This window comes from Otolemur garnettii, unplaced genomic scaffold, assembly GCF_000181295.1.
Source record: "Otolemur garnettii isolate 467f Iridium unplaced genomic scaffold, OtoGar3 scaffold00010, whole genome shotgun sequence".
Lineage (NCBI taxonomy): Eukaryota > Metazoa > Chordata > Mammalia > Primates > Galagidae > Otolemur > Otolemur garnettii.
The window spans coordinates 2,376,744-2,388,842 of NW_003852405.1; the positions used below are offsets into that span (position 1 = coordinate 2,376,744).

General features: G+C 38.9%; 1 protein-coding gene across 1 annotated transcript in view; it reads left to right on the forward strand.

Annotated features, from left to right (window-relative positions):
• TAF13 (TATA-box binding protein associated factor 13) overlaps positions 1–10,406 on the forward strand; it is an 11,488-nt gene extending 1,082 nt beyond the window's left edge. The window contains exons 2-4 of the mRNA XM_003784080.3: positions 959–1,037; positions 7,428–7,525; positions 9,656–10,406. Coding sequence (XP_003784128.1) covers positions 959–1,037; positions 7,428–7,525; positions 9,656–9,826 — 348 coding nt within the window. The 3' untranslated portion in view covers positions 9,827–10,406. The remainder of the gene's footprint in view (positions 1–958; positions 1,038–7,427; positions 7,526–9,655) is intronic.
• Positions 10,407–12,099: the final 1,693 nt, after the last annotated feature.

Consider the following 12,099-nt stretch of genomic DNA (forward strand, 5'->3'; position numbering starts at 1 on the left):
GGCACCAAGCCAAGAGATTCTCTTGCCTCAGCCCCTGGAGTAGCTGGGACTACAGGCACCTGCCACAAATCCTGTCTACATATATATATATATATATAGTTGTTGTTGTTGTTGTAGCTGGGACTACAGGCACCTGCCACAAATCCTGTCTACATATATATATATATATATAGTTGTTGTTGTTGTTGTTGTTGTTTGTTTGTTTGTTTTGAGACAGAGTCTTTCTGTGTCGTCCTTGGTAGAGTGCCATGGCATCACAGCTCACAGCAACCTCCAATTCTTGGGCTTAAGCGATTCTCTTGCCTCCGCCTCCGAGTAGCTGGAACACAGGCGCCCTCCACAAGGCCCGGCTATTTTTGTTGTTTAGCAGGCCAGGCCGGGTTGGAACCCACCAGCCCCAGTACATGTGGCCCTAACCACTGAGCTATGGGCGCAGAGCCTTTTTTTTTAATTTCAGTTTTTGGCCGGGGCTGGGTTTGAACCCGCCACTCCAGTATATGGGGACTGTGCCCTACTCCTTTGAGCCACAGGTGCCGCCCTGAGCCTTTTTTTTTATTTTAATAGACGGTGAGTCTCACTCTTATTCAGACTGGTATCCAACTTGTGAACTCAAGCAGTCCACCTGCCATGGCCTCCCAGAGTGCTAGGATTACAGGCGTGAGCCACCGCCTGAATATCAATTCTTTAGCAATAATCCTTTCTATGTAGCAATAGACCATCTTAGTTGATTTAAAAGAAAAAAAATGTGATTCATTAGAACTCTTAGACGTAGAGGCCGTACAATTATTTGTCAGGGCTGTATGGAAGCCATTTTTGCATGAGTTGGAAATTGGACTAGATAATTCTTTAAGGCCTCGTTAATACTACGGTTTTATGGTATTTTGCTGCTTGCTTTAGGCTTTTGGCTGGTTATCATGCAGTGCAATTAGTTAACATTTCTATACATCTTAACTTCTAGTTTGAGGAAGAAAATGAAGAAATTGGAGGAGGTGCAGAAGGTGGACAGGGTAAAAGAAAGAGACTTTTTTCTAAAGAATGTAAGTTGTGTTTGACAATGATTTTATTAATACATGATGAAAACTTTTGGATATATTCTTTTAAAGTGAACTTACTGTTCTGAATGTTTTCCTGTATGGACAATATTGAAACTTGCCTGCCTTATCCTTTAAAAAAAAAAACAACAAAACTTGCCTATAAAATTGTGTTTAACTTTTGAATCAGATAATGATCCTAACCTCCATTTTATATGTATGTAAAAAATTATTTTATATATGTATATACCCATATATATTGTATATATATTTAGTGAGAAAATGTGATGAGTGTTTTAATTCAGGGTAGAAGAACATATCTCCATAGTTTTCCTGTCCTGTACCTTTCAGCAGGAGAAGTGGGGACTCGTTTGATTTTAAGCAACAGATGATGACAGTTCAGGAACAGGTGCTAAGAGTAGAAACTAAATTGGGGCTTTGGATTAAGGGAATGAACAAACCAAGAAGTTGGTGAACAGTGTGAGGCATTAAAATGGTTTGGAGGCTTGACACCTATGGCTCAAGTGACTAAGGTGCCAGCCACATACACCTAAGGTGGTGTGTTCGAATCCAGCCCCGGCCTACCAAATAACAATGACGGCTGCAACCAAAAAATAGCCAGACATTGTGGCGGGCACCTGTGGTTCCAGCTACTTAGGAGGCAGACGTAGAAGACTTGCTTGAGCCCAGGAGTTGGAGGTTGCTGTGACCTGTGATGCCATAGCACTGTACCCAGGGGGACAGCTTGAGGCTCTGCCTCAAAAATAAAAAAAAAAAAAAATGGTTTGGAGTTTATAATGTATTGGTCCTCTGTCCTTCCCCCTCAGTAGACTGGTTTGACCCTTTTTGGGCAGTGGCAAGAAGAAGTGAGAACTGCTGCTACTACTGGTGGTGTTCCAGGCCAACTCTTAAAAGGCACCGTGAGAATGTGTTCCATCTCCCAGTCCTACATCCGTTATAAAAAGTTATGGCTAACTATTGAGAGGCAAAAAACCATAGATTTATGAATACTGGTTTATTTAGTCTGGGTCATCTGTGAGCAGTTCCCAGATGTCCTTGAAACTACTTGATCAATATATTTTTTTCTTAACCATCTAAATCTTTCTATATCTGAGTTCTTCACCTTACACTACTTATTCCACTTGTCTGATGTTATTTACTCTGCTTGTATATGGTCAGCGTGAAAAGGGGATCACTGTACCAGAGCATCCCCACATGATGCTTGTTCAGTTGGTTGACAATAAAGACCTTTCTTCCATTTGGAATATTTTATTTCTTTTTTTTTTTTTTTTTTTTTTTTTTTTGGAGACAGATGTCTCCCTGGGTAGAGTGCTGTGGAGTCACAGCTCACAGCAACCTCCAACTCCTGGGCTTAAGCAATTCTCTTGCCTCAGTCTCCCAAGTAGCTACAACTACAGGTGCCCACTACAACACCTGGCTATTTTTTGGTTATACTTGTCATTGTTGTTTTGGCAGGCCCAGGCTGGATTCGAACCTGCCAGCTCTAGTGTATGTGGCTGGCGCCTTAGCTGCTTGAGCTACAGGTGCTGAGCTAGGAATATTTTATTTCTATGGCTACAGAAGTTTGGAATCTTCACTATCTTCTTATCTTATCTGAATCTTCATATGTCTTACTGACCAAAGATCTGTTCTCCTAAACCCTCTTCTAATTTTTTTTTTGAGACACAGCCTCAAGCTGTCCCCCTGGGTAGAGTGCTGTGGCATCACAGCTCATAGCAACTTCCAACTCCTGGGCTCAAGCGAGTTTCCTGCCTCCACCTCCCAAGTAGCTGAGACCACAGGCACCCACCACAATGCCCAGCTATTTTTTGGTTGCAGCTGTCGTTCTTTGGCGGTCCCGTGCTGGATTCGGACTCGCCACCTTAGGTGTATGTGGCTGGCGCCTTAGCCACTTGAGCCACAGGCGCTGAGCCAACCCTCTTCCTTAAAAAATTTTTTTTTTATTACTGTAACAGACTTTCAAAGCATTTGCTGGCTTTTGCTTATGCTTTTACAAACTCTTAGTTTACATACGTTCTTTATAACTTTCCCCTTTGCCAGTGAAATACGTTTTTCTACCCATGAAAATGTTAGTGACAGGCTTGGTGCCAGTAGCACAGTGGTTATGGTGCCAGCCACGTGCACCAAGGCTGGTGGGTTTGAACCTAGCCCTGGCCAGCTGAACAACAATGACAACTGCAACAAAAAATAGCCTGGTGTTGTAGTGGGCACCCATAGTCCCAACTACTTTGGAGGCTGAGGCAAGAGAATTGCTTAAGCCCAGGAATTGGAGGTTGCTGTGAACTGTGATGCCATTACTCTACTGAGGGCAACATAATGAGACTCTGTCTCAAAAAAAAAGAAAAAATGTTAGTGACAGAATAACTTCCTCAGAATATTTAACAGTAATCTTACAGTGGAGAATTCTGACAGACACTACAGTGACCAGTGATCAGTATCACCAGTAATGTACATATTGACATCATGTACCCCCGATTTGATGCATTAAGAGGACACATCATCTTTTTTTTTTTTGAGACAGAATCTCTTTTTGTTACCCTTGGTAGAGAGCTGTGACATCACAGCTCACAGCAACCTTAAACTCTTGGGCTTAAGCGATTCTCTTCCCTCAACCTCCCAAGTACCTGGGACTATAGTTGCCCACCATAATGCCCAGTTTTTTAGAGATGAGGTCTTGCTCTGGCTCAGGCTGGTCTTGAACTTGTGAGCTTAGGCAATCCACCTGCCTTGGCCTCTCAAAGTGCTAGGATTACAGATGTGAGCCATCACGCCTGTCCACATCATCTTATCCTTTCTTGTATAACCAGTCTAGTCATAAGAAAACATCAAACAGACCCAAATTGAGGGGTAGTGTACAAGATAATTGGTATTCAAAAACATCAAGGTCTTGAAACATAGGGAAAAGCTGCATAACTTTCAGAGACTGGAGAAAACTTTAAGGAGGCATGCCAACTAATTAGTGTGGGATCCTGAATCAGAAAAATGATATCGGTGGAAAAACTGGTAAAATTTGAGTAAGATCTGTGCTTATAGCAATGTTAATTTCCTAGTTTTGATAAATGCCTATGGTTATATAAGATGTTGACATAAGGGAAAGCTAGATATAGGGCATATGGGAGCTCTGTACTATTTTTGCAACTCATTTGTAAGTCTAAAATTAAAAAAGAAAAAAGGCAAAAACATAATTTTAATATCTAAAAAAGAAGGATAGAAAATACTGGTTCCTGGGTGGCGCCTGTGGCTCAGTGGGTAGGGCGCTGGCCCCATATACCAAGGGTGGCAGGTTCAAACTCGGCCCCAGCCAAACTGCACCAAAAAAATAGCTGGGCATTGTGGTGGGTGCCTGTAGTCCCAGCTAGTCAGGAGGCTGAGGCTAGAGAATTGCCTAAGCCCAGGAGCTGGAGGTTTCTGTGAGCTGTGTGATGCCACAGCACTCTACCGAGGGTGACAAAATAAGACACTGTCTCTACAAAAAAAAGAAAATACTGGTTCCTGTGTTTGTTTTCTACCTTCTGTTTTTGGAACTAAAGGCTCTTGCCTGTGTAAACCCTAGGGATACTTCTGTCCCAGGCTGGTTTCCAAGCCTTTTTTTTTTTTTTTTGAGACATAGTCTCACTCAGTCAACTTGGGGTTGAGTGCCATAGCATCATAGCTCACAGCACCTTCAAACTCTTGGGCTCAAGTGATTCTCTTGCCTAAGCCTCCCAAGTAGCTGGTACTACAGGCACCTGCCACAATGCCCAGCTATTTTTTAGAGATAGAGTCTTGCTCTTGCTCAGGCTGGTCTTGAACTCCTGAGCTCAAGCAATCCACCTGCCTTGGCCTCCCAGCGTGCTAGAATTACAGACGTGAGCCACCGCACCCAGCCACAAGTCACCCTTTTCTTTTGTAAGCTTGGTCTACTTTCTTCTCTTTTCACTTTTATTAGTTTTACTTATCCTAAATAGGAATTACTGTTAACGTACTCATTCCTTTTAGAAGTGTTCTAGGAATTTCTTTTTTAAAAAATGTAAAACTTACAATAAATTATACAAGTCTTAAGTGAACAGCTTGCTGAATTTTATGTACTGTAAGCCGTCGGCCCTCAGTATCTATAGGTTCTACATATGTGGATTTAATCAACCTCAGAAAGAAAGTATTTGGGGGCTCAGCGCCTGTGGCTCAATCGGCTCAGGCACCAGCCACATACACCTAAGGTGGCGGGTTCGAATCCCCAGCCCGGGCCCGCCAAACAACAATGATGGCTGCAACCAAAAAATGGCCAGTGCTGTGGCGGGCGCCTGTAGTCCCAGCTACTTGGGAGGCTGAGGCAGGAGACTCGCTTGAGCCCAGGAGTTGGAGGTTGCTGTGAGCTGTGAAGCCATGGCACTCTACCCAGGGGGATAGCTTGAGGCTCCGTCTCAAAAAAAAAAAAAAAGAAAGTATTTGGGGAGAAAATTGTATCTGTACTGAAGTATTTATATTAGATGAGTAATCTAGAGATGATTTAAAATAGGATGTGCATAGGTTATATGCAAATACTATGCCATTATGTATCAGGGACTTGAGCATCTATCTGCAGGTTTTGCATCTACAGGAGGCCCTAGAAACAAGCTCTCATGGATATCAAGGGATATGTGTGTATATATATCTACACACACTTACTTGTAACCACCACAAAGATGAAGATGAAACATTTCCAGCATGTGACAGCATTTCTTGACATTTAACGTATACCTTTGAGAATCTGATAAAAATTATAACTCTTCTTCCCAGAAAAATAAACACCTACAGATAAAGTACAAAATTTTTCTGTGGACTTCAGAAAAATTTCAGGAGAGACTCCAGGACTTCTTTAAGCTTGTCTGTGGACCAAATGGACATTTATAGACTATAGGATAAGAATCCATAAGGATCCCCTCTGGCTCAGCCTACCATGTGAAATATTATTGTGGGTAGGAGTAAAGACGCTAGAACCAAATCAGCTGGGTTCAAATTCAGGTTCCATCATTTAACTCAGTGCCATAATTTTCTCATCTATAGAGTGGGGATCATGATAGTATCTACCTTAAAGGATTGTTGTGAGGATTAAATGAGTTATATACATAAAGGACTTAAAATAGTAACTGGTATATAAGGGCTATATAAGTTTTAGAGCTATTACTAGTTACTCTATTACTCCATATTAGACTTTTCTTCTTTTTTGCATTTTCTATGGTTCCTTCAGATCACACCTAAAAGCTTTGCTGACTGTTGCATTGATCTAGGAAATCAAATGTAAAAATTCTTTGTGGTAACTGTTTGCTTTTTCCTTTTGATTACTCTGATTTTTTCTGTAAGAAGGTAATTGGAACACTTTTTCTCTTATCCTTTTCCCCATGGTAATATCAAAAACAATTCTGCCTTCTCATTTCCAGTGCCCCTCTGCCATGACCACATGCAGAAAGCACTTCCCAGAAAAGGCTAAGCCACTGCCACCCATCTTATCCCTACTACAGAGTCTTTTACTTAAGTGTATTCTGGACTTACTGGTGAGTAGGTGACAGAGCATTAGGAAAAGAGTGTTGATGTTAGGGTTTAGTAGCTGGAAAAAGGGGAGTTTTGTTGGACTAGGTCATCATAAAACTGTAGTTAAACCTTGTGTGCCAAAATTCATACTTGGAGACAACAAATGCAATGTAAATATGGGGCCTGGGTGTGGTGGCTCACACCTGTAATTCTAGCACTCTGGAAGGTCGAGGCAGGTGGATTGCTTGAGCTCAGGAGTTCAAGACCAGCCTGAGCAAGAGTGAGACCCCACCTCTAGAAGTAGCAGGGCATTGTGACAGGCACCTATAGTCCCAGCCACTTAAGAGGCTGAGGCAAGAGGATCACTTGAGCCCCATAATTTGAGGTTTCTGTGAGCTCTGAAGTCAAGGCACTCTACAGATGGCAACAAACTTAGACAATGTCTCAAAAACAAAGCAAAACCAAAAAAACATAAATACAGGGGTTGTTTGTTCATTTGTTTTGAGACAGAGTCTCACTCCATGTCCTGGGTAGAGTGCCATGGTGTCCATGTAGCTTACAGCAACCTCAAACTCTTGAGCTTGAGCAGAAACTACAGGCACCTGCCAGGACACTTTCCTATTTTTTCTTAGTTTTTCTATTTTTAGTAGAGACAGGGGTCTCACTCTTGCTTAGGCTGGTCTTCAATGCCTGAGCTCAAGCAATCTACCTGCCTCGGCCTCCCAGAGTGCTAGGATTATAGGCATGTGCCACCACCATGCCTGGCTGCAACATAAATATGTTTTTATACTTTAGACAATATCATAACTTGGTTCATTTCTAGTTTTTTTTTAAAGTATTGGTCAAGTTGTTGTTAAATCTATTCAAGTAAACTTTTTTTTTTAACAGTGAGATGTATGATGTATGGTTTCGGAGATGACCAGAATCCTTATACTGAGTCAGTAGATATTCTTGAAGACCTTGTCATAGAATTCATTACTGAAATGGTAAGATTCTTTTGTAATTGGTTGTAGTTAATTGAATAATAGAATTGAAATTCTAGGCTTCAGATAAGACTAAAACTGAAGGCATCTTTTTTGAGGATACATTTGAGTGCTTGTTTGTGGAAGTTACTGGTTACTGTTTATGAATAGGGATGGATGTGCATATATATTCTATGCCCTCCCCCTGGATTTCATTTATGAAGATATAAAATCTTTGAATAAAACAAAAATAGTACCCATAATGCCATTATCCAAAGTAGTTTTTCCCCCTCCTTTTCAAGTATTTACTTAAAAGATATATAATGTTTCCATAGTGGTAATCATAGTAACGTTCTTTGTACTTAAAGTTTTATAATAGAAATATCTTGTGTTCTAATCATAATTATTTTAGCAGCTACCTAAAATTCACTGAAATTGTTTTCTAATTTACTTCGCTATTTTCTTATTATTAAGTTATTTATAGGTTCTTTTATTTTTATCAGAATAGTTAATGCTGAATAACCATATTCATGAAATTTCCCTTCTAGTGGATATATTCTCAAGAATAGGATTACAGAGTTTGGTTGTGTTTAGTTCTTAAAATTTTTATCCTGTGTTATCTTACTACAGAATAGAAGGAAAATTACTAGATCAGAGAATATGATGTATTTTTATGTATTTATTATTTTTTTTGAGACAGAGTCTCACTATGTCACCATTGGTAGAGTGCCAAGGCGTCACAGCTCACAGCAACCTCCAACTCATGTGCTTAAGCGACTCTCTTGCCTTAGCCTCCCAAGTAGCTGGGACTACAGGCATCCTCCTACAATACCCAGCTATTTTTTGTTGCAGTTGTCATTGTTGTTTAGCTGGCCCAGACCAGGTTCAAACCTGCCAGCCTTAGTGTATGTGGCTATCACTATAACCACTGTGCAACAGGCACCAAGCCAATATGATGTATTTTAAAAATTTTTTTTTCTGTTTATAAAAGTATTTGAAATTGATTAATATAATCTAGAAACTAGAAGAAACTATAGCAAGAAAAGTAAAAATCTGTGATCCTTTCCGTTAGAGATAGCTAATAACTAACATTTCAGTGAATATCATTTTGGTTTTTTGAACATTTTAAACTCTTTATAAAATTGAAATTAAATAGTCTTAGAACCTGCTTTTTCCCTTAGGAAAGTCTAGAACAGTGGTTCTCAACCTTCTTAATGCCGTGGTCCTTTGATACAGTTCCTGTGGGTCGCGACCCACGGGTTGAGAACTGCTGGTCTAGAACATTTCCTCCATGTCATTGCGTAATATTCTATAATATTTTTAATGAGTTATAATATTGATTGAATAGATTTACTCAAAGCCTTATTATTAAATATTCAGTTTCCATTTTTTGACATTAGAAATAATGCTATTGTAAATCTTAGCTTTTGCATGGAATAAGTATCTGTAATGAAGGAGGGTTATTTATTTGATTTTAAGAAAATTTGCTAATATTTTATTGGCTATTGAGATGGAGGAGGACTTAAAGAATAAATGAAATAGGTGGTTACAAAGAAATTTTAAAATTCTTTTATACAAAGGAAGATAAAAACTACATATATCAAAATCAAAAAAGGAACATCAGTATATTTGATGGTTTTACTGCCCTTATTATTTTTATATTTTTTGAGATGAGTCTCACTTTGTCACCCTCTGTAGAGTACGGTGGTGTCATAGCTCACAGAAACCTCAAACTCTGGGACTTAAGTGATTTTTTTTGCCTCAGCCTCCCAAGTAGCAGGGACTACAGGCACCTGCCACAATGCCTGGCTATTTTTTTTTTTTAGAGACGAGGTCTTGCTCTGGCTCAGGCTGGTCTTGAACCTGTGAGCTCAGGCAGTCCACTGCCTCAGCTTCCCAGAGTGCTAGGATTACAGGGTTAAGCCACTATACTTGGCCATTAGTATTTTTTTTAAGTGCTTATGAAGCATAAAGAGTAGCATTGCTAATAACCCAGTAAAAATGGTCAAAGGACATGAATAGAAGGTTCACAAATAAGTAGCTATAATAATTAGAAGAGAAATTCATCCTCATCTGGCAATTAATAAATGCAAATTAAAACAAAATCTTTTGATTTTTTTTAAAGTTGAATTTAATATGTTTTTTTTGTAATAGACTCACAAGGCAATGTCAATTGGAAGACAAGGTCGAGTACAAGTTGAAGATATCGTCTTCTTGATTCGAAAGGACCCCAGGAAGTTTGCTAGGGTTAAAGACTTGCTTACTATGAATGAAGAATTGAAACGGGCTAGAAAAGCATTTGATGAAGCAAACTATGGATCTTGACATTTTTTGTAGTTTCTGAAACTCCATTATATTCTAGTGAAACCATATGTAATAATTGTTATATTTTCTGCAGTAATGTCCTGATATCTACCTATGTAAATGAAAGATAGAGAAACAGAGTTTTTTTGCCTTTATTTTCATGCCTTTGGTTTTATATTGATATTGGATTAATTGCCTGCCTTTATATGACATACTTGAATTACTTATTGAGTTTTAATGACCACACATAAGTCAAAGTATCTTTCAAACCAGGCAGTTCTATTAACAAAGGTTGAGATATTAATAGTTGTGTTAAATGTATTTGTGCCATTGTAAGCTATACTGTAGCTATTTAATATGTGAAATCTTTGGCATCTTTGACTATGATAGGTGAAATGTGCTTTATGTATTCTGAAGTTTTTATATAAAAGTAGTATGAGAGATTATTATAGTGAACTTTTTTTTTATTTTTATCTTATGTTTATTTTCATTTTTTTGAGACAGAGTTTCACTTTATCACTCTGGCATCATATCTCTCAGAACCGCAGATTTCAGGGCTCAAGTGATTCTCTTGTCTCAGCCTCCGGAGTAGCTGGAAGTACAGGTGCTTGCCACAAGGCCCGGCTATTTTTAGAGGCGGGGTCTTGCTCTGGCTCAGGCTGGTCTCGAACCTGTGAGTTCAGTGGGATTACAGGCATGTGCCACTGCACCTGGCCTATCTTTATTTTAAAGAGATGATAGAGGAAAATACTGGGTTTTTGTTAAAGATGTATATCTGTTTTAAAAGCTAATTTCTTTTTTTTCTTTTTTTTTTAAAGCTAATTTCTTTTAACATTCTTTTCTTCAGATAACAAGAATGATTTTATTTTATTTTTTTTTTTGAGAAACAAAGTTTCATGTGAATGCTTCCATGTTGGAAGGCTTTTTTGATTTAAAACAAACCTTTTGGGGATCATAGGATAACATATGTTAAGTTTGGGAGAACTAATTTTCCCAGATCAGATTAAAGCATCTAAAAATAAATGTAGCAAGAATGGCGTTGCTTAAAAATCGAATGGCATCAATGGCAAGATAAGCATTTAAAGTAGTTTTTTATTCACATATTTGTAAGTACTTGTTCATTGTGGAAACATACTTGATGAAAATCTTGTATGTCTATGGAAACTGCCTTTTTTTTTTTTTTTTAGTTTTTTTACACAGTTTATTTTTAGCTCTGTATTTTTATGTTGTATTCAGATCAAAATGAAACAAAATGTGGGTTTAATTGCCTCAGAAAAGGGCCATGTAAAAAGAAAAACACTGGGTAAAATTTTACCAATAGAGAATTACCATTTAGAGGGATGGATTTGAGTGACAGTACCATGGAAAGCGCTTTTGTAGTTCAGGAAATATGGGTTTCGTGTGTATGTACCTTATCAAATTATTACTGCATTTAGCTTAAAATAATGATTACAGTTGCATTTAAATCACTGAATGTTACTCTTTGTGAAACTGAACTTTTTGTGTGCTAATTACAAATGTTACCGATAAATCAGTATTTGGGAAAATTTTACTTAACCTATTAATACAAGGAATAAAGTATGAAATATTAAACAAGTTACCGCTTGAACTTAACAGTGATTTATAACCTTTTTTCTCCCAGAATATTATGTCCAGTACTAGTAATATGATAATTCTAGCTGCTTAATCTTAACCATAAACTTACTTATTTTTTCTTTTCTTTTTTTTGAGACAGAGTCTCACTATTTCACCCTCAGTAGGTGCTGTGGCGTCACAGTCCAAAGCAACCTCCAACTCTTGGGTTTAAGTGATTCTTTTGTCTCAGCCTGCCGGGTAGCTGGGATTACAGGTGCCTGCCATGACACCTGGCTATTTTTTGTTGCAGTTGTTTAGCGTGCTGTAGTGTCATCATAGCTCACAGCAACCTCAAACTCCTGGGCTCAAGTGATTCTCCTATGTCAGCTGGGACTATAGGCACTGGCTACAATGCATGGCTATGTTTGAAGATGGGGGTCTCACTCTCGCTCAGGCTAGTCTCAGACTTCTGAGCTCAAGCAGTTCACCTGCCTTAGCCTCCCAGGGTGCTAGGATTATAGGCTGAGCCACTGCCTGCTCTTCTTTCTTATTGTAAAGCATCTGAATTGATAAGGAGATTCAGCTCATAATCTATATTAATCTCTTTGTTATTTCAAAAAGCAACAGCCAATTGAAAATCCATCCCAGTCTAAAAATCAAGAATAGGCTTGGCCACTGTAGCTCAGCGGCTAGGGTGCCAGCCACATACACACCAGCCA